We start from the raw sequence: 22995 nt of genomic DNA on the forward strand, positions 1-22995 counted from the left end.
CTGCGACAGCCTGCAGCCTCCAAAACATCAGACTTCACCACACGGAGGATGAACTTATGATAGTATAAACTTATGATAGTATGAACTTATCTATGGAGTTACCGTTATAGCCTAAATATTTCAAGGGGCAAATTTTTTGAGCAATGTTTACTAAAAATAAGATTTTCGCAGATTTTTCAGTAGTATAATTTATTTAATGCTTTATAGTACACACACACACACAAGTATGAGCTCAGGTACAAACACAGATACAAGATGACAATACATATGGTGTACTAAAGGTCTGTAGGCTTGTGCCTACAGCCAAAAGTAGTAATTGTAAGATGATTAAAAAAAGATCACACGATAAATTGTAAAAACAGTGTGTAGTTAGCTAATCGAGAAATGGTCAGTAACACACCGACTACAGGGACAGAGGTAGTGCAGTGTATGAGGATTTAGGGGGTCAAAGTTATGAATTTGCAAACACTCCCAAAATGTATAATTTTTTTTTTCCCGGGCTAGATGGACTGTCCTTGCCACCACCCCCAGCACTAGGTGTTAAAGTGCTGGACAGCTGGAAATACCAGCAATCAAACAAGGCCGCCAGACTCCAAGCGACCCTCGGAGTAGGCCAGATCAATATTATATATAATTAGTTGTTGATGGACGGCCAATTCAAGAGCGATGACGCCTCAAACACATCACTGCAGATCTTAACAATGAAAAACAAACCCTACATCTCGCCCTACATCGCAGCCAGAATAAGCATTTGCTGTAATTAATGCTGCGCTTCTCAGCCAACATTGAAGCAAGCTTCCTAAAAACTGTTGTAGCAGCGGGCCCCATGCCACCAAAATGTATAATTATGGAGGTCTAATTAAAAATTTCCCTGGTAACCCCCAAAACTGCGAAATCAGCGAAAATTTTCCACCTCGAAATTGTCTCGTGCTTGTACATTAGCGCGAGCCCGGCTAGGCACGAGACTAGGTACTAGTCTCGCGTGCCAGACGGTTTGTGTGGGGGCGGCAAACAAACCGTCTGGCACGCGAGGCCTTGCGCGAGACTAACTAGGTACTAGCCATCAGCCCGAGCATCAGCCAACTGAATGTCATTTGATGGACTAGTGATATTCTGATATTACAGCAAATGAGGAAGAAACTTCGTTAGTTGAATACCTTGAGAAGTCTGAGAACTCCGCAGAAATGCCGCTACCACCTGTAGACGCAGACATTCGTGATTTAGTCCGGTCCAAAGATTTTTCATCTAGAAACTCAACGTCAATTACGACACTTCAGACTAAATACATTGGTGCAATTGTGGCCAGTGCCTCCTTGGGCTGCTTACTGTGGGGATATCATATCTCCATTATGGCTGGAGCAATGTTACTAATTGATGATCACTATGACCTGAATGTGTTATGGCATGAGATTATTGTTAGTATGCTACTGGGAGGAGCTACCATTGGAGCAGCCATTGCTGGATGGTTGAGTGACAAGTTTGGTCGTTGGAAAATGATGATGTGTACTGCTGTGTTGTATGGAGTGGGAGCCATCATAATGGCAACATCATTCTCTAAGTTCTGTCTGGTGGTTGGACGAGCCATCGCTGGACTGGCACTCGGTATGTGTTTAGTATAGTGTTGTAGACTACATCATTAGCTGTTTCATGCAGATCAAAAATTAAAGGGAAGTTTTACTAAGCTGGTGTCACAATGATATCTGTTTTCCTGGGTATTGATTTTTTGCACATGTACAAATCAAAAGCAATGAAACAAGGGGGGTTATCTACACCTATAGCTATAGCTACTAGTGGACATTTAATCCCCACCTTCAGACTTGGCTATGTATGACTGAGGAGGAATTAAATGTATGGGTAATAACTAATAAGTGTGAGTAAATCCAATCAGATATCCAACTACCGGATAGCAACCTGTTAAGCCAAAGCCCTTGTTGTTGTAGGCATTATGTATTGTATTGATTAAGGCAAGGTCTGTAGGACACCTGGTCCTACAGCCTCTTTAAAGTTGTTACATAAAGTGTGTTTGAAAAGGTGAAAAAATCCATGACTGGACCTGGGAAGCCTTGAACCTGCAGCCATCTGATTAACGCTCGAACGCTTACAGGAGTCTGCCAGGTGGTCAGGATGTTTTCTCCTTGTCATTTCAAGTATACATATCCACATGTAGGGCTATACATAATATACATTTCTATACTTGTGTAAAGAATATCCTACACTAAGCATGGGCTGCATGACTATATTAGTATACTAGCTAGCAGCCAGCTACGTGTATGTATACTGTTGTTTCCACAGTAAATTCTATCTCTCCAGCTAACTACGCTAAATGTGATTGTGTAAAATCTTAATTTATATAGCTATTACTATTACGATCATCTTCAATTCAATCTTTGCAGAGTCTTGTTACAACTTGAAGCAGCCACGCCTATGTCCAACATAACATCCCTGGCTCAACACAAACCTGACTATACTCAAAACAAAGTAGCCAATATGGTTGCCATAGACCCACTCTAGTATAAAGGTCAATTAATATCATTGTTTCAGTGCTGCCCAGAAAATTAGTGCATGCATGTAACCAGTGTTGGGCAAGTTACTTTGTAAAAGTAACTAGTTACATATTACCCATAAAATAAAGTAACTGTATAATATTACATATTATATTACTTTGTGTCCACAGCCTTAAGCTGTCACGTGTGAAACTACCACCTTATCATGTGACATGATTGCGTTGTTGGACAATGTGCAAATCTTGGTTATAAGTAAGAAGCTGGTGAATAAGCTTCATTCAGTAGGCCTCGTTACTTCGTTGTGGTTAGGCATTACTCAGAGGATTACTAACGAGATTAGTGACTTCGTTACTTTTAGTAATAATATTACATCATATTAGACTCGTTACAGTAATTATATTACTTAGGTAACGTGTTACGTTTGTAAGTAAAGTATCTTGCGTTTTATTACCTGTTTTCATAGCGTATTTCGTTATATTACTTTGTTACCACAAAAGTAATAATATTACGTAACGCGTTACTCCCAACACTGCATGTAACTCACATTGTGTATAGAGTACTTAATCACCCATCATCACAATTAAGCAACTGAAAGTGAATTACAACCACTTAGGACCTGACCTCCATTGTGTAATTAATAAATCACATGATTTGCTGCTTGATTACCCAATGGTAAGCTGATCAATTCCTAATGTGTATGGTTGCATCCTAGTGCACAGTGCTATGAATATTAAGTGCAAACACCAGTGCATTCCAATATGCTTATTGCTCATTAGTAGAATATCACATGATTCATACTTATGTATATACCTCGAGTGATATAAGTTATGTTTCTTCTTAAAAGTAAGAACAATATTTCACTTCAGTAGTTTCCATTGATGAAGTGCTCCAGAGGCTATACTGGAGATGGTGGGGCAATAATTTGAACCCATCACTTTCAATAACACTTTATAACTCTAACCACAACAATTAACGGTTTGCACCATTCGATAGTTCATCTTGACTGTACCATAATTATACTATGCCACTTCAATAATTACGCTGCCTTGGCTAGCCAACAGTACACTGTGTGTCAGTTATGTAATATGTTGTACATGCATACATAGGATTGTATTCAGTTATTGGACCAGTTTATGTCTCAGAGATGTCACCTAGTCATATTAGAGGAAATTTAGGACTGGCTAATTATATTTCCAGTGGTGTGGGACTATTTAGTGGATCAGTTTCTAGTGGACTGTTCAGTATTGACTCTGAACATGCTTACACTTTTGGATGGAGGTTTGCTTGACATATTAAAAGCTGTATGTATACGGTACTGCCCAAGAGCAACATCGCACTCGCTCGCATGCACAACTTTGCTCGAGATTTTAAAATTCGCTATTTAGGGGTGTGGCAACTGTTTCGCTCGCGAGATAGCGTGGCAGCTGTTTTGCTCACGAGAATTGCGAGAAAAACAGTTGTCACGCCTTTTAATTAGCGATTTTGAAATCTCGAGCAAAATTGCAAGTGCAAAGTTGTGCTTGGGCAGTACCGTATTATGTAATGTGTAGATGTGTTTTGAATTGCAGTGGTATGTTGTAGTTACACTCAGTAGTTACTTGGCCAATGGATACTGTTCAACCAATTCATTTCATTTTAGCCATATTGTCATAAGCCTTAAGAGTGGAAAGGACTTCTGTACATCTTTGTTTACAACCACACTGCAAACTGAATCAGATCAAATGCATTCACTTCCATATCACTGTGAGATAGGATACTGATAGTAGCATCTACTTATAAATTGTAAAATATTGCAATACATCCTCTAACATAGCCCCTACACTGCAAGTGTTATATACTGAATAGTCTGTGTAGTACTGAAATTATGTCTGGAATTGATGTAGGAAAGTGAGGAAACACAATGGGTCACTGAAATAAAATGTCTACCCGGCAATCTTTTTTTTTTTTTGAAATTCTTGCTTTCAAAATGATCATCCTTTAGAGCTATAGTGTACTCCATTAGAGTAGTTGGCATAATAGGACAGGTACTACTAGAACCATGCACATCGTTTACACCTGTGTGATAAACATATAAGCATAGCACATTACTACAGTTGCCTAGTTAGCTTAGCTACTGCGATCATGCTTCCCATCATTTCGCAGGATGGTGGTATAAGGCTCATTTAAAAGTGATATCACCATGCATGCTGCAGGGCATGAATGGCACTGATGTTTAATGATTGGCTGTCATTATATTGTGGTCCCTGCATGTAGGGTAGGTACCAATGCACCTTGGTAGATTCCAAACACAATTATCTAAGGTTTTTAATGGCTTTTTTGATTAGAACATGTTTAGGTCCATTATTTTTTTTAAAGGTTATAAAGTGCACTTTTGTAGTTAATGAATTTTATATGTTTCAGATACATGTTTGGATTTGGAGTCATTCCTTCAATAGTGATGGGTGTTTGTCTGTTGTTTTTGTTTGAGACTCCACGATGGTTGGTGTTTCATGGTAAAGTGGACAAAGCTCGGGAAGTGATAAGGAAGATTCGTAGTGATGATGTGGTAGAGGAAGAACTAGGTTGACTTCTAAAAATGCCATAGGTAAGAATAAGGGTCATGAGGTGGGGTGTACTTGGCTGCAATCATGGTCATGATATGCGTATCCTAATATATATATATATGTGCAATTTCAAGATCAACTAGCGACCGTATCGTACGATCGTATAATGAGCAGAATATTTGGCGTTTGCTTAAGAATTTGCATTTGGCAAGTGTTTAGTTTGACAAAATACATGTCTAATAAAGTGGATTCCCAAATTGTGTAACTAGCTACATGGCTTCTCGTTTACAAAGATGTATAGGCGCTTACCTCATTGCTACATGGCTGGCCTATAGTGGAGAGACTCTTTCATGCAAAACGATTTATTCAATCCACAGCAGCCATCCTAAAAGGAAATGAAGTGATTGGGAACATTCTCTGTGCAAGTCATGTGTATCTTCACTTTCTTCCAGTATTAGAGTACAACTTTGATATTACAGACAATCGTAAAATTGTTTGCTGGCTGAGGTTCAGTGTATCAATGACAAAAATTTAGTGCAGACTGTGTCTCCCAAACAGATAAAGTATTTAGTTATTCTAATAGCTAGGTATTCCCAACACTCTCACTACCGCTACTGTATGTATCTTAATTTGTATCAGATTTGACGAAACTCCACTTGGTTATTCTTTTGACAACCTTCAATATCATCATACTTGATGAGATCTCATGCCTGTTCAATAGGTTAAAATATTAGAAACACTAATAATAAACTAAGCATCCACCAAATTGCTGATTTTAATTCCACACCAAAATTTCTGCTCATATGGTATCTACCACGTTTTCCTTATTTCATGTATCAGCTCTCAAATAGGTACTATTTAGTAGCACTGTAGTGCAGTACTGTTTGTATGCAATTGACATTTGTTTACTATTGTGAGTGACACCTCCACTGTACTTAGACTAAACTGGTTGTCAAAATGGCACACACAACTGTCAAAAATGTCCATTTCAGACAGTCCAATTTTTAAGGTGCAGGTTATACATGCTAGTCAAAGTGGTATGTACAACCACTAAAATAGTATATGTGACTGAATTTGACAAAACAAGGCTTCGACGCACAAAGCTTTGTTAGGAGATATGGCGATTTTAAGGAATCATTGTGTAATAACTTCCCAGTGCCTACAGCTGTACAAACAAAATTTGCACCAATTATTCCTCTGTTTACTAGCTATCGCTGAGTGGGTGTATACATTTCTGATACCCAAAATTTGCCCTGTGTTTGGCAGCTTTTTTCGAGCGGGTAATAATATCACAGGTGGTAGTAATAGGGTGGGAGGGTGGGGGTGGACGGTGGTCTTAATATAGGGGTATAAAATGAAGTAAGAAGACGATTGGAATCCAGAGGCTAAGTTTGGGCTCTCCATGGCCCTCAAATTACTCCAAATTGACTGAGAACACTATTGGCAAGCTATCTGTGAAGTCCCAGCTCACTACACACCATTATCACAAAGCCATGGCCATTTAATGGCGCCAATCTCCCACTCGTGGCTTTGACAGGGTCAGAAGAAAGCTGCTACAGAAACCAGACTTGCCAGTGCTGAAGGAAGTACAGTGTGAAATATGATAGTGTATTAGACCAGCAATCCATTTCTGGTAAAATCGTAAGTTTGATTTTGTGTATGTGGAAGCCTTGTTATATGAAATCCGGTCACATATATAGCTCATATGTATGCCCTCAATCCTTGGGCATGTAGCCCTCACACTTTGGGCATAGTTGTCAGGAAAATCCCTTTTATCCTTGTTACAGCTTTTGCTTTATTTTTAAATTATATACTATAGGTATAATTCACTTCATCAAGAATGTGTTTCACAGCAGGATATTACTGTATACCATGTTCATTGGTTGTAGTCTTCAGATCTTTCAAGTATTCAGTGGAATGAATATTATACTATCATATAGTTCTGGTATCCTAAAGACAGTTGGTTTCAGTCTAAGAGAAGCTATTTGGTTTTCAGCAGTGCCTACTGGTGTTAACCTCATTATGAAGATACTTAGTGCTTTTTTGGTAGAGAGAACTGGTCGAAGGAAACTGTACAATGCATCAGGTTTATGTATTACATTATGCCTTACTCTTTTAGCAACTTCTTTCCTTCTCGGCAACAACAGTAGTCCTTCTGCCGTTCCTTTACATGAAGGTGGAAGATGTGATTTTAAGAAGTGTGGAAGTTGTGTAACAAATTCTCATTGTGGCTTTTGTACTGTGAAAGTTGATGGAGAATATTTGTATGGTACTTGTAGTGAAGGTAGTAAAGATCATGCTGATGTTAGGGTGAATAACAGTCAGTGTGTTACATGGAATGAAACTGTATGGACTAATGGAACATCTAACATCACATCAGAATGGTACTTTGATCATTGTCCTGATAATAAATTTGCAATATTCTCACTGGTGGTTATGATATTACTAGTAGCATCCACATCATCCGGACTTGTCACACTTCCTTGGGTGATAAACTCAGAAATATATCCTACATGGGCAAGGGGATCAGCTGTGTCTTTAGCTTCCATTTTGAGTTGGGCTTTTAGTATATTCATAGTACTGACGTTTTTATCCCTGGTCAATGCACTGGGATTACCACTTGTAGTCTTCATGTATGCTCTAGTAACCTTTATTGGAGTCTTGTTTGCCATATTTTTGCTTCCTGAAACAAGTAAACAGTCATTGGAGAAAATTGAAACATTGTTTTCTACACCATACTTCTTAACGTGGTGTGATAACCATCACTGTTGTGGGAAGCACAAGAATTTGTACTCTGTTGTTGAAATGGAAGAGCAAACTACTGATCAAATCTAGCCTATTGTTTAATTATTTATTTATTCTATATAATATATAGAATATGTATATATGTAACTACACACAAGTCAGTATTGCTTGCACTCATTGAAATTCTATTATTTGTGTAATTGACTTAAACTAGTGTCTATAAAATATTCTAATAAAACAGTCAACCCTCCTGGCTAGAGTTACTGACTGTCCTTAGAGTGTATCAAATGACATGCAATTCATAGAAGAATTTATAGTATATTATTCTACCTATCACACTTAGTGCTAAGTACCTAACTCCAGTTGAAACCGTTTCTTGTGATGGCCTAAAAGTCAGTGTGAGCATCCAACTATTTATCATTAGCAATGATTACTTTGTAAACATTGCACCTGTCTAAATGTGATTATTTCATTATAGAGTATTTTAATTTCAAAAGCTACCTTGTGAGCTTAGCAGCAACCACTATAATCATTGTTCTTAATAATATGTGACCAGATCAACCATAATATGGTTGTATTTTATTAGTTCCAGATCTAGGGCGTTTTAGTTTACCTATATTTATGGAATACAAGAAAGCTTCTGAGAAGTGTAACAGTGCAGCACCACATAGCTAGACCTTAAAATTCTAATGCATGATCATGACCATATGGGTAAAAGCTGCAGCTGGTTGCATATGTAGTGCTAGTTTTACAAACCTCCTTCCATGCATGCATGGCAGCACAGGAAATTTTTAAAGAAATGACAATACGGGTGTAAGCCTGGAAACTACACATTGTCATTTTGACTGGTAGCCTAATATTACAAGGTCATAGCCAGGTGGATACAATATTTCTAAAAAGATTATTGTGCTAATCAGGACTTACTTTTGCACAAGCACTGCTGGTGGGGACAACTCTCACATCAGCAGCATTCTATGATGTGACTAGATATTGATAGACTTCTATAGTATGTATGTGTTGAGCTGGATCCTTAAAAACATTTAATAACTCATGGATGCAATTACACACGATCTTGAAATTTGGCTCATTTGTAGTACTGTTTGACCCACTAAAAATATTGCAAAATCTTCATTCAAATGTCTGACCTATAGCTAATATTTACAGCCAATCAAAAATTTTATTATACATTGCCTATGTGGAAGCCATAAAAGTACAATGTCCATTACAGCCCTTTCCTGAACTTAAAATGGAGCCAAAGTGTACGTGTCTGTTGTTGATACCTTTACTGTCACCATTAACCATCTGGTTGGCTGAAATGTTTACTCTCTGCGTGTATTGGGTGGGGAAAACACCCAATACACGTTTTCCCCACCCAATACACGGAAAAAAGCGGTCTGGCCACGCGAGACTATCACTTTACAGCTTACTGATAAATTAGTGTGGCTCCTGGTGTGATACTGTTTGTAGGCATACGTGTACTCCACGTTTACAAACAATGTCACACATTCCCGATAATAAAAGTGGGAGTAGCTCACTAAAGAAGCTCAAATTCGCAGATTGCTACTACTTTGGCAATCTGTATGACGCGTAAAAATCTATTGGTCGAGAATAAAAATCCTTGAGTCAAGCAACAGTGATCCGTGAAATTTAAAACGCGAAAATCCTGACAAACTGCACAACCATGAAATATACATACCGCGAAAAATTCCGGGTAGACAATACGGTAAAGAGGTGGAGCTATGGGAAGTTTGAAAGTGTACAACAAACATATCTTATTCTGGGGTCTTCTGATATATTGGTTAATTTGACTAAGTAAGTTTTAAAGGTGACCACTGCACTTGTTTTGGATGTTCAGTGCTCGGTTCAGTGTAGCTCAAGCCTTTGGCGCAACTAACACCTGGGGCATTCCAGACTACACGCACCACTGAACTATATCGGAGATATCGTAAGCTATTATCACTTGGAAAAACGAATGTAGCCACGCCTCGAACAACTGCCTCGCTCACGTGCACATGCATAATTATAGGCCGAAATAATTAGAGTGCACTTTTGCATTGATAGAAGCATACAAGATCCTGACACTATTAGCCGATTTGAAATGCGGTAGTGTTCAAAGGTACGTGTAACGAAATCTCATTATTTATTGGACAAATGATATTAGTCTACAGCGTGGTTGAGGGAACATGGAAGAAAATGAGGAAGAAACTGCGTTAGTTGAAGACCTTGAGAAGTCTGAGGCTCAGTCTGAGGACTCCGCAGAAATACCGCTAACACCTGTAGACGCAGACGTTCCAGAACTGCAGTCTAAAGATTTTTCAACTAGTAACTCACTTCAGACTAAATACATCGGTGCAATTGTGGCCAGCACCTCCTTGGGCTGCTTACTGTGGGGATATCATATCTCCATTATGGCTGGAGCAATGTTACTAATTGATGATCACTATGACCTGAATGTGTTATGGCATGAGATTATTGTTAGTATACTACTGGGAGGAGCTACCATTGGAGCAGCCATTGCTGGATGGTTGAGTGACAAGTTTGGTCGTTGGAAAATGATGATGTGTACTGCTGTGTTGTATGGAGTGGCAGCTATTGTGTTGGTGACGTCATTCTCTAAGTTCTGTCTAGTGGTTGGACGAGCCATCGCTGGACTGGCACTCGGTATGTGTTTAGTATAGTGTTGTAGACTACGGGAGTTTGTAAAAGGCGGAATAAGGAATAGCGGAATAACGGAATAACTCGCATCACAACGAATGGGCATTTATATGGCTTATGCAATGTTAGGGTGATTGTACTGTTACAGCTGTGAACTCATCCCTCGTAGATATCCTTACAATGTAGGGTGATTGCGTGTACTGTTACAGTTGTGAACTACACTGCTTCGTCGCTCATAGCCGTCCTAGCGAAGTGATTACTATACGCTCTTACTACTACTGTATGTAGCTAAGTATCATTGCGCTAGCACAGCTAGAATATACAGTAGTTAGCTATTAGTTTCGTTTTAAGTCTTCATCCTTCCAGTAGAGGGATGAAACGAAACGGCTTTCACACCCCCTTTTGCTCACGACATTGGTACCATACTTTACATACAGTAGTAGCTAGAAAGAGCTATAATCAAATGTAATTTTGCACTTCGTAAGCGGGTACTGTATGTTAAGTATGGTACCAACGTCATGAGCAAAGGGGGCGTGGCAGTCGTTTCGTTTCATCCCTCCACTGGAAGGATGAAGACTCGAAAACGAAACTAATAGCTAACTACTGTATATTCTAGCTTAGCTACATACAGTAGTAGTAAGAGCGTATAGTAATCATTTCGCTAGGACATCTATGAGTGACGAAGCAGTGTAGTTCACAACTGTAACAGTACACACCGGAATCACCCTACATTGTAAGGATATCTACGAGGGATGAGTTCACAGCTGTAACAGTACAATCACCCTAACAATCACCCTAACATTGCATAAGCCATATAAATGCCCATTCGTTGTGATGCGAGTTATTCCGTTATTCCGCTATTCCTTATTCCGTCTTTTACAAACTCCCGTAGACTGCATCATTAGCAGATTGAAAAAAATTAAAGGGTATTTCCCTGGGTATTTATTTTTTGCATGTGTACAAATAAATGATACAAGGGAAGGCATCTACACCTGTAGCTATAGCTAGTGAACATTTAATCCCTCTTCAGACTTGGCTATATACAACCAGGAGCTTATAAGCGCCAAAGGCGCTCCTGATATGACTGAAGTAGGAATTAAATGTGTGGGTACTAAGATATCCAACTACCTGATAGCAACCAAACTTTTAGGAGATTAAATCTTAGTCAAAAGTATTTAAAACATACTATTTGTGGTTACTAAAACCTTTTGAGGCAAAGTTTTTAGCTGCTGACTAGGGGCATGTTTAGAATTTTTCAAAGGGGGTTTCCAATGGAAAGTAGATGCTGGGGGTGCACTGCCCAGACGCTGATGACAATTTAATTTTATAGGTTGTCAAAAGCCAGTAGTCTGACTGATACATAATAAAGTGCATACATATATATTATGGTCAATTTTAGCTACTAAACTGTCCTACATAATTATTTGCCTGATCTCTCTCTCTTTCTCTCTCTCTCACACACACGCACGCACGCACACACACACCTTGTATCATTGACGTAGTTATTGTAGTAATACATACATTAAAGAATATACTGTAGCAGTTATAATTGTGTTGCCTCCTTCAATATCATGCAGTAGAATACATGTATTATACCTAGTTCTAACTAGTTAGCTAGCTAGTAGTGACAGTGACGAGAACTCGTGTAATTCAGTTAAGAACCTAAAGTAAATTGTCATATATAATTACATAAAAAGGACCATGTACATTTCATTTGCAAAAAATTAATCTTAGCAGTCTAATGGGATATTGCAAATTTTCATAAGCAACTAACCCAACTGTAGAGGATTTTAAATGTTACATGTGGTGACTATTCTATTAGAGTATTTCACTGACTACTCTATTAGAGTATCTCGGTCTTGTATATTGCAAACAAAAATAGCACGAGTATATACATCAATGTACACTATTGTAGTGGCAGATCCAGGGGGTGGTAGCACAGCCCTCCCTAAAAATGGTCAAACAAAGTAGCACCAGTAGGGCTTTGTTTGCTACTGACAATTTAGAAGGGGTTTCCTGAAACCCCTGGAAACCCCACCTCAGCACACCCCTGGGGTTGATGAACATACAACATTTATATGCAGTACAAAACAGCCTTTAGACACCTGAAAACACTAGGTACATTGGTAGGACACCAGCAAGGTCAGTGGTTCAATTCCCGCTGTAGGTAATTTTTTTCAGTTTCTTACTAGCTTATTAACTGATCGTTTCCACATGTTTTCAAATATGGACACGCCCCCATCACAAAGCTACGTCTTTTCATGGAGTAACCAGTCTACAAGCAAGCTTACCTCTCTAGGCCTTTAGTGAACTACTTTTTCCATAAACAATTTAATAGCACTGATTAAAACATTAAACTCTCATAATCGAAATTCTCTGTGATATGTCCATTCATCATAACCGAACATAACCGAAATGTACTAGCTGCTGACCCACAATCGAAAATTTTATGTATGCATATATAATATATCCAGTGGCTGCACTCGTATTGGCTTGGGTGATTGATCGCCCTGTACAGGCTATCAGCCTGATAACTGTTACATGTTAGCTGTAACACAGAGCATTTGGGCTTTGCCTGATATGTATGCCTGAGGACACAGGCCTGAGGGCAAAGGGCATACATATCAGGCAAAGCCCTCATGCCCATATTACAACTATTACATGTATTATGTCAATGTATGAGCTACACAACAAATAAAGGCCAACTAATGATCCTTTAACTGCAAAGCCAACAATACGTTTATAGTACAGTAGTTCCCTCAGTAATTTCTATTGTTGAAGCAATCCAAAGACTCTACTGGAGACATTGTGGCAATAATTGAACACACCGCTACTTGTATCTCTCACCACGACAACTAGTAGTTTGTACCATTCGATTGTTTTTCTTGAACTTGACTGTACCCATAATATACTGTTACTGTGTCCCAGTTGTGTAATATGTTGTACATATACATAGGATTGTATTCAGTAATTGGACCAGTTTATGTCTCAGAGATGTCACCTAGTCATATTAGAGGAAATTTAGGACTGGCTAATTATATTTCCAGTGGTGTGGGACTATTTAGTGGATCAGTTTCTAGTGGACTGTTCAGTATTGACTCTGAACATGCTTACACTTTTGGATGGAGGTTTGCTTGACTTATTAAAAGATGTACGTATGTATGTAATGAGTAGACAAAACACCTTGTGTTTTGAATTGCATTGGTATGTTGTAGTTACACACTCAGCAGTTACTTGGCCAATGGATGCTGATCAACCAATTCATTTTAGCCAGATGGGATAAGTCCTAAGAGTGGAAAGACTTCTGTACGTCTTTATAACCACACTGCAGCGACACTGATCAACTCATAAATTGTGAAATATTACAACATCGTCCACTAATATAGCCCCTACACTGCAAAGAGTGGGAGAGTATTTACATTTCACAAGTGCTTTCGTTGTTTCAGGGTTATTGATCTTAATGCAGTATCATTGCAACCATTTTTTGGCCGCCATATTTATTTTGAATTTTCTCATCAGCTTTTATTTGTTTGCAGGCCATACCCTTTTTACAGCTCTGCTGTTTTGTTTGGATTATATTTTACTTGCTTATATGTAATTGAGTGTTGTGTTGTTCCAGACTGAATTGCCTGGTATTTACATGTCTAAAGTTCTGTCTGGAATTGATGCAGGAAAGTGAGGAAACATAAATGGCTCACTGATATAGAATGTCTCTAACCACTCTAATAGAGCACACTACTCTAAAGGATGATCATTTTGGTAGCCAGAATTTCTGATAAATTATGGCTGGGTGATATAAGTATTTATGTTCTAGTTCTTGGGGTGCTGCTATAGCAACATAATATAGAATTTAATGCTGGAGAATCACAGTAAATAAAACAATCCTGTGTTATAGAATAGTTATAGTTTACATGACCATAGTTTTATGTTCTCAATATAAAAAAGTGTGTGGGTGAATAGACTGCTAACCAGCTGCTGTGAAGGATTGCCATGGCATGTCCAATTGTTATCCAGTAGAAGTGGTTTATTTCCTATTTCTCATATAGCATGAGCTGGCAGTGCTTGGTCTAGAGAACTGAGTTCTAACATGTGAATGAGACTATTGGAGACTCACCTACTTTATTTCACGTCGTGCAGCCAAGAAGCCCCAGTGTGTTACTAACTTTCAAGCATACGTAACTCTATGCTACTTTTACAAAATCACATAAATATTGCTCTATACAGATGCCCTCCACCTCCAGTTAGATACGAATGCTCAAAATTAGCCTTTTCTTCTTGCCCATTCTTTGTTCTTTACAACATCTACTATAAAATACAAATACAAAATCCTTCAAGCACAAATATCTAAGGGTTTTTTTTCCATGACTTTTTGATTAGAACACGTTTAAGTCTATTATTATTTAAAGAGGTTATAGAGTGCACTTTTGTAGTTAATCAGTGTGTGTATAAGTGTACTATTATACTTCTGTATTTCAGATACATGTTTGGATTAGGCGTCATTCCTTCAATAGTGATGTGTGTTTGTCTGTTGTTTTTGTTTGAGACTCCACGATGGCTGGTGTTTCATGGTAAAGTGGACAAAGCTCGGGAAGTGATGAGGAAGATTCGTAGTGATGATATGGTAGAGGAAGAACTAAATGATATTGTGAATGATTATGAGTTGACTTCTAAAAATGCCATAGGTAAGAAGAGTCATAATTAACATTTGGGGTTGGCTGCATGCATTTATATTGTTTTATGTACTCTCAAATAGGTACTAGTTAGTAGCACAGTACTGTTGGTACGTATGCAGTTGACATTGTTTATACTGTATTGCTATACTGTGATGTGTCCTCGAATAGACCACTTTATTTAAAGGCATGAGGAATTTAATTAAGGATTGGCAATGTCTGGAGTACATATTTTCTAAACCACACATTGGTTCCCATACAAATTTGTATGTTTTTCAAAGTGTCTCACAGACTTACAGTTCCTTGTATTGAAATGAAACTTGGACACATGGTTTACCATCTACCAATTGGCACAAACAGAGTGAAAATAGCATGTTCATAGGTAAAGATATGGCTTCAAGAATGTAGTACATGTTGTAGTGAAGAATAAGCCTGTTAGTCACAGAAACACTTGCTGAAAATATCCTAATGTATCAGTATTCAGTCCTACAAGCCATAATCAATCTTGATGACAGTACAGTAAAGGTCAAATAATGCTATACTCTCTAGGTACTTTGCTGGGGTCTGTAACTTACTGTTATAATTGATTTTGGTTTAAACTGCTATCCTGTGTGGTCTGCGGCAATGCTAATGTGAGTGTCAGTAGTAATAAAGGTTGAATTTTATCAAAAGTCGTAGTGTAAGATGAACTACAGGTACTCAATGACTAGTTTTCATATCAAAATGATCACAGTGCAGCAAGCATTATGATCACACTGCTGTTATGTGTTCAATGGTTTCCCTACTGATGTAAAACAGTATTTGCAATGCTTCAGAACCCTTTAACAGGGTGATAAAGGAGTGTTTATTACCATGCTATAAATTATTACCACTGAGTGCACCCATACAAGTAATGAACAAGGCTCTGATTGACCTTGTCAGTTATCCCTAGACCATAACTGCATTAATGAAACTAGTTTCATAGACTTGTGGCAAAGCATAGGCCAAATAATAGCATTTTTCAAGAAGGCAATCCATCCGCCATATATGCCAACTTGTTCTCACAATTAAAAAAAATATTATTCACTCAGCAATATTAGCATTGTCCAAGGAATGGACCACCAAAGTTTCAGCCTTCTGTGGTGTGTAGTTTTGGAATTATAGCGCTAGACAATAGGAAGAACAAGGTAATCGATTTGTACAGTGACTATACTGAAAATAAACTACAAGTGCTTACATTCGCAGCCATAACTTCTGTTTGGAGTAGTCTACAATGTTGCAATTTGGCTTGAAACGTTCACCATGGATCAGCACATCAGCCAAGGTATAGTATTAGCCCTGTAGATACTTGTGCATATGATATGAAGGCGGTTTGGTAGAAGAAACGATGACAATATTGTTTACGTTTACTGCATCGTGAACAAACGCACGTGACATGCATACTGTTGGAGCTAGAGAAACGATACAAAGATTTTCAAACTCTCCATGAACAGGCAAAAAAGATGGTGTGTAGTTTTAATCGATTTGAGTCTTCCTTCTTCGAGTACTAGCCTAATAAAAATTTGTGTAGTTTTTTTTTTGTAGCATGCGTAATTTTACGAATTATTTTAAAATTTCGATTTTCTCAATACGCATGCTTGTGTGAACAAGTCGGGTTTTTGCTGAGATTGTCACATTTATTATCCAATTAACATTCCATGGCTTCTGGTAAGAATCATTTATCCTTGTTGTGTGAAAGGTGCATACATCAGAACATAACTATATGTTTAGAGCTCTAACAGAGCAGAGCAGACACCTGTTGATGAAATACTCAGTCCCTATACTCAGTCCCTATACCCTCTACCCTTCTCTAGTATTGTGAGTGACACCTCCACTATACTTAGACTACACTGCTTATCAAAATGGCACACACAATTGTCAAAAATGTCCTCAGATAGAATTTCGGACAGTCCAATTTTTAACATGCAGGTTATACGTACTAGTCTAAGTGGTGTATACGTCAGACATGGGGCCAAGTACATGAGTACTTATACTTAAGTACACTTAAGTACAGATTTGAAAGTACTTGTACTTTACTTAAATACTTTCTTAATTTCCCCAGTGTACTTGTACTTATACTCAAGTACTTTGCTATGTACTTGAGTACTTAAAGTACTTGTAAGTATTGCAAACATTGTACATAGTTTGCACACAGTGGGTGTACAATGAGAATAACAGAATTTTATGAAGGTGCAGTTTACAACTTCTTGCAATTCTTCTACTGCCTTCCCCAACCTTACTATGTATCATGTTGCCACGATTAATGATGTCATAGCATTCTGGCAAACAAAAACAATGCTGTTGTTCAAGTCAGTGCATTTTAAGAGTTTAACAGAGAGATTGGTTGACAAAAACCAACCCCCCTAGGCACACTTACATACTACAACACACTGGATACAGCATATGTTTCACTACAGCAAAATGTACTTGTACTTTACTTAAGTACTTCCAGCATGTACTTGTACTTTACTTAAGTACTCTCTGGATTGCTGTTGGAGTACTTGTACTTGTACTTGGAAAATTCAAAAGTACCTGTACTTTACTTAAGTACTTTTAAATGTACTTGGCCCCATGTCTGGTATACGTACAACCCAAAAATTATCTCGAAAAGTATAGCTCATAATTATGTATGCCCTAAACCCTTGGGCGTGTAGCCCTCAGAGTTGTCAGGGAAATCTCTTTTGCCCTTGTTACAACAATTGTTTTTTTGATATACAGGTACAATCCAGTTCATCAAGAAAGTGTTTCACAGTAGGATATTACTGTACACCATGTTCATTGGTTGTAGTCTTCAGATCTTTCAAGTGTTCAGTGGAATAGCTATTATCCTATCATATAGTTCTGGTATCCTAAAGACAGTTGGGTTCAGTCTAAGAGAAGCTATTTGGTTTTCAGCAGTGCCTACTGGTGTTAACCTACTTATGAAGACATTTACTTCTTTTTTGGTAGAGAGAACTGGTCGAAGGAAACTGTACAATGCATCAGGTATATGTGTTACATTATGCCTTACTCTTTTAGCCACTTCTTTCCTTCTCGGCAACAACAGTAGTCCTTCTGCCGTTCCTTTACATGAAGGTGGAAGATGTGATTTTAAGAAGTGTGGAAACTGTGTAACAAATTCTCATTGTGGCTTTTGTACTGTGAAAGTTGATGGAGAATATTTGTATGGTACTTGTAGTGAAGGTAGTAAAGATCATGCTGATGTTAGGGTGAATAACAGTCAGTGTGTTACATGGAATGAAACTGTATGGACTAATGAAACATCTAACATCACATCAGAATGGTACTTTGATCATTGTCCTGATAATAAATTTGCAATATTCTCACTGGTGGTTATGATATTACTAGTAGCGTCCACATCATCCGGACTTGTCACACTTCCTTGGGTGATAAACTCAGAAATATATCCTACGTGGGCAAGGGGACCAGCCGTCTCATTTTCATCACTTGTAAACTGGATTTTAAACTTATTAGTGGTAGTTACATTTCTATCACTGGTTGACGCATTGGGATTACCAACTGTAGTCTTCATGTATGCTACGATCACTTTTATTGGTGTCATATTCACCATATTATTGCTACCTGAAACAAGTAAACAGTCATTGGAGAAAATTGAAGTATTGTTTTCAAGGCCATACTTTCTTACATGGTGTGACAATCACGGTTGTAGGAAGCACAATAACATGTATTCTGTAGTTGAAATGGAAGAGCAAACTACAAAGCAAATCTAGCCTATTGTTTAATTATTTATTTATTATATGTAATATAATGTATAATATATACGTATATATAGATTATGTATGTATGTAAATACACAAGTCAGTATTGCTTATATTCACTGCACTTCTATTATTTGTGTAAATGACTTTAAAAACTGCTACCCTATGGTGTCTATCTGTGTATACGTACATAACTGTATAGGGGATTGTTGTCTTAGGACCTGTGCATGCATAGACTGTATGTATATATTGACTTTGCACATTTCAAACTCTTGTATATCGTTGATTATTACGCTGTACAATACATTTCTTGGTTGCTATTCACTCATATTTTACTTAAAATTGGTCTGCATTAGCTCTAGGAACAAGACTACTGAGGTTAAAAGTTTCCCATGTCAATTTTATTGCAGAGTCCCAAAAGCCGTACAATTTTAGGATGTATATGCTTCTATGTATATGCTAAACATCCTAAATTTTAAGTACTGTAGTGTACAGTGTATATGTTTGCAACACATGTATGCATGGTGTGTGGTGGTAAACTATCTAGTTGTGTGATGTTGTGCCTCACTTAATGTACTTCTGCACTAACCACATGCATTATATCTGTATAGTTTCTTGTAGACTCTTTCTGTAAGTGTGTTTTAGGCTACTGTTTCATAGAGATGTGAGGGTAGAAGGGAGTGACATTAGGGTTGGTTAATGATAATATGTGACCTGATTTGCGAAAAGGGGTCTTCCACACACATCCAATTTACCAACTGTGACAATCCATAACTTCAGATTGGAAAAATCTAATGACTTGAAATTTGGTCAGCAGTGAGTACCAACATTGCTTAATGGATTGAGAAACTTTTAAGCTTATATGTTACTTGAGCACTAAGTTCTGGTCTTCCACGTTCATAGAATTGGATGTGTGTGGAAGACCCCTTTTCGCAAATCCGGTTTGCAGGGATTGGGATTGTTACACTTTTTAATAATTTGTTTACAGGGATTGTTTGTTATACATGCATGTATGTAGTGTCACACTTGAAGGTGTGCTAGCAAATGCGACAATCCTTGGGATGCACTGTACCTCCCACACCATACTACTACTTTTACACGTGATGCATGCAAAACTGTCACCCATTACCACCTTAGGTTTGTGCCACCACAAGCTGGTTGGCTATAACTAATAACACTTGTAAAAGACAAAAAACACAATTAGCATGTTACAACTATTAATTCCTTCACTATCATACTACAAAGATAACAAAAAGGAGAGCAGAGTGAGGGCTAGCCAAACATAAAATAAGCTGAAAAAAAAAATTTCAGAGCCATCCAGCCCCAGGATAGCTCTTGGGAAAACCTGGTGGATTCTTTTTTTTTTTTTTCCACTCAGGAAAAAACCAAAAATGACTCACTCTGCTATGTATGCATACAATGTCATTCAAGTCCTGAAGCTGCTGCAGGTCACTCATCTACAACATCATTAAGGAGAAAAAATCTAATGGGATGGGAGGGTTGGGAGCCAACCTGATCACACACGTGGCCTAGAATGAATTTAATACACACCACACATCCTTATATACCATGCATCACGTGACACTACTAACATATTCATGTGGGAGCTTATTTTCTTGCTAATTCACTTTGTTCAAACGCCAGAAAATACACCTCCCACACCATACTACTACTTTTACATGTGATGCATGCAAAACTGTCACCCATTACCACCTTAGGTTTGTGCCACCACAAGCTGGTTGGCTATAACTAATAACACACTTAGAGCTACAAAGAAGGCTGTAGCTGAGAAGATACAATCCCAATTTCTTGGAAACTTGCAGCCTCTTCTCCACACTATCTTTGATGTATCCGTCCTTTGCATTTTCTGACCGCCACCAACCATGGCGCTTAAATAACCGGTCAGGGACTCCAGCATTAGCCGCGGTTGTAGCTCCTCCCAATCTCAGACTGTGGAGCCCAAACTCTGGAGCTTCGAAACCTAATTTGGACACCTTCTTCTTGAATAGGTCCATTACACAGGAGTAGCTAATGTGACCCGACTGCCTGAGAGTTTCTCCATTTTTTGTTCTCTGGATTGCTCTAAATATGTAGCAATCATCTCCCCATCTCATGCCTGTCCTGGCCATATATCGCTCCAACATAGCCACTGGGCAAGTGCTTGAATTGGTCCTGGCTATAAGAAGCTCACTGCCATGACGCAATTGGTCATTCTTGCTCTTAACAATATTGACTTTGAGCATCTGTGTTGTAGCTGAGCAGTCACATGGCCTTAACTCTACCAGTTCACTGGAACGCAAGAAACCCGCAAAGCTAAGTAAACAGGCAGTTACCAGCCTGAGGTCTGATAAGGTACCTGAGCTTTCTGCGTCCTTGACCATTGCCTCCAGCATCTCGACTGTAACTGGCTCCTTTTTGACTATGGGTTTTGCCAATTCACGCTGCAGCCCTTCTAGGGTAGCTCTCACAAAAGGGTGGGATGACGGAGCTGCAAAATCAGAGCTTGAGTGTACCCATGATAAAGCATTACATGCCTCTTCAACTGCAGACTTGGATTTGATTGTCTCCCCTAGATGCTGGAGGTATAGGACAAAATGTTGAGGCTTGGCTGGAAAAGGAGGCAGCTGATGTGAAACTGCCCATGACTTCCACCTCCTGTACGCTCCAAGATACTTCTTCACCGTACTGCTAGCACGACTGTGTAGAATCGTGTTGGGCAGGCGACTAGCCAGGTCCTTTAACACGGGATCGTGCAGCTCATCCAAAAGTTTCCAGGTTCCTTCCCTTGGCAAACCTACAGGAGATGTAGTATACACCAATTAATCAGACATTCGTGGCCTTAACAATTCTGTCAGTGATTTCTCCCCACATTTTTTAATTGGTATGGCCTATGATATGAACCGGTTAGGACATACGGCCTTTCATACCGGCCTCTTGCTGCTACCAAAGATCCCAGTCAGGACATACAGGTCATACATACCAGCCTTTTGCTGCGACCAAAGAAAAACAGTCAGGTCATACCCAGGACCTACCGGTCATAAATACTAGCCAACAATGAAAACACTCGGGAGGTACAGGTCATATATTCCAGCCTTTTACTGTGAACAATCAGGCCATACAGGTCCTCCTAACACTTTCTGCTGTGACCAATGAAAATAGTCCCGACACACAGGTCATACTACCAGCCTTTTGCTGTGACCCAATAAAATAGTCAGCTAAGGACACACAGGTCATACGTACCAGCCTTTTTGCTGTGACCAAATAAAGTCAGGACACACAAGTCATACATACCAGCCTTTTTGCTGTGACCAGATAAAAAGTCGGGACGTACAGGTCATACATACAGGTCATACATACCAGCCTTTTTGCTGTGACCAATGAAAATAGACAGGACACACAGGTCATACATATTAGCCTTCCCATGGGACATACAGGTCGACCTTAAAATCATGTTGGGACATACCGGTCATACATAGTTGTAACCACTGAAGTGTACACATAAAACATTAGCTGTGCCACACAGCACCTGTGGCTACTAACAATTCCAAGACAATGACAACCATTTTTATTTATTTATTTATTTTTTTAAAGTTCTATTCAAATTTTTTTTTTTTTAATTTTTTTTTTTAAATTTATTTCTTTATTTTTAATTATTATTATTGGAACTCTAGCCTGATAGCCAACACTGGTGTATTTGGGGGGCCCTTAAACAGGCTAGCGCCTAAGTGGCCTGGTAAGATCAGTTCCTTACTGCTTGGTAACACAAGTATACTGCTTCTCGTTCCCTTTTTTTCGGAACTGGTAGGTCGTCCGATTAAGCTTCTGCGAGAAATCCTTGGCCGTCCTTTCCTGCGCATAGGAGACCTCGCGCTTAACTTCAGCCATGGATGAAGTAATCTTCTCGTCCATTTCACGGCGGGTTTGTTGGAGTTCAGCCATCAACTTATCGAACATTTCGTTCTCCATCGCACGGAACTCCAGAAACACAAAAACAGCCAACCTGATCACACACGTGGCCTAGAATGAATTTAATACACACCACACATCCTTATATACCATGCATCACGTGACACTACTAACATATTCATGTGGGAGCTTATTTTCTTGCTAATTCACTTTGTTCAAACGCCAGAAAATACAC

General features: G+C 38.7%; 2 protein-coding genes and 1 long non-coding RNA gene across 4 annotated transcripts; 2 read left to right on the forward strand and 1 right to left on the reverse strand.

Annotated features, from left to right (window-relative positions):
* The first annotated feature begins 994 nt into the window (after window positions 1-994).
* On the forward strand, window positions 995-7969 carry LOC136253683 (proton myo-inositol cotransporter hmit-1.2-like). The gene is made up of 4 exons (XM_066046343.1): window positions 995-1602; window positions 3611-3782; window positions 4905-5065; window positions 6867-7969. Exons 1-4 carry the CDS (start codon window positions 1185-1187, stop codon window positions 7880-7882), a joined length of 1767 nt encoding a protein of 588 aa, XP_065902415.1. The 5' UTR covers window positions 995-1184; the 3' UTR covers window positions 7883-7969.
* Window positions 7970-9776: 1807 nt separating this feature from the next.
* On the forward strand, window positions 9777-19037 carry LOC136254382 (proton myo-inositol cotransporter hmit-1.3-like). 2 transcript variants are annotated; one of them, XM_066047076.1, is made up of 5 exons: window positions 9777-9908; window positions 9954-10453; window positions 13404-13575; window positions 14924-15129; window positions 17854-19037. In XM_066047076.1, exons 2-5 carry the CDS (start codon window positions 9976-9978, stop codon window positions 18864-18866), a joined length of 1869 nt encoding a protein of 622 aa, XP_065903148.1. In that variant the 5' UTR covers window positions 9777-9908; window positions 9954-9975; the 3' UTR covers window positions 18867-19037. The 2 variants fall into 2 exon arrangements, with proteins under 2 accessions (XP_065903148.1, XP_065903149.1); XM_066047077.1 differs by having other exon boundaries at window positions 9799-9908; window positions 9961-10453.
* A 950-nt stretch (window positions 19038-19987) lies between these two features.
* LOC136254399 (uncharacterized) lies at window positions 19988-22995 on the reverse strand. The gene is made up of 2 exons (XR_010700462.1): window positions 20652-22995; window positions 19988-20311 (listed from the first exon to the last, which is right to left on the reverse strand). It is a non-coding gene; the product is annotated as an uncharacterized lncRNA (long non-coding RNA).

This window comes from Dysidea avara, chromosome 4 (assembly GCF_963678975.1).
Source record: "Dysidea avara chromosome 4, odDysAvar1.4, whole genome shotgun sequence".
Lineage (NCBI taxonomy): Eukaryota > Metazoa > Porifera > Demospongiae > Dictyoceratida > Dysideidae > Dysidea > Dysidea avara.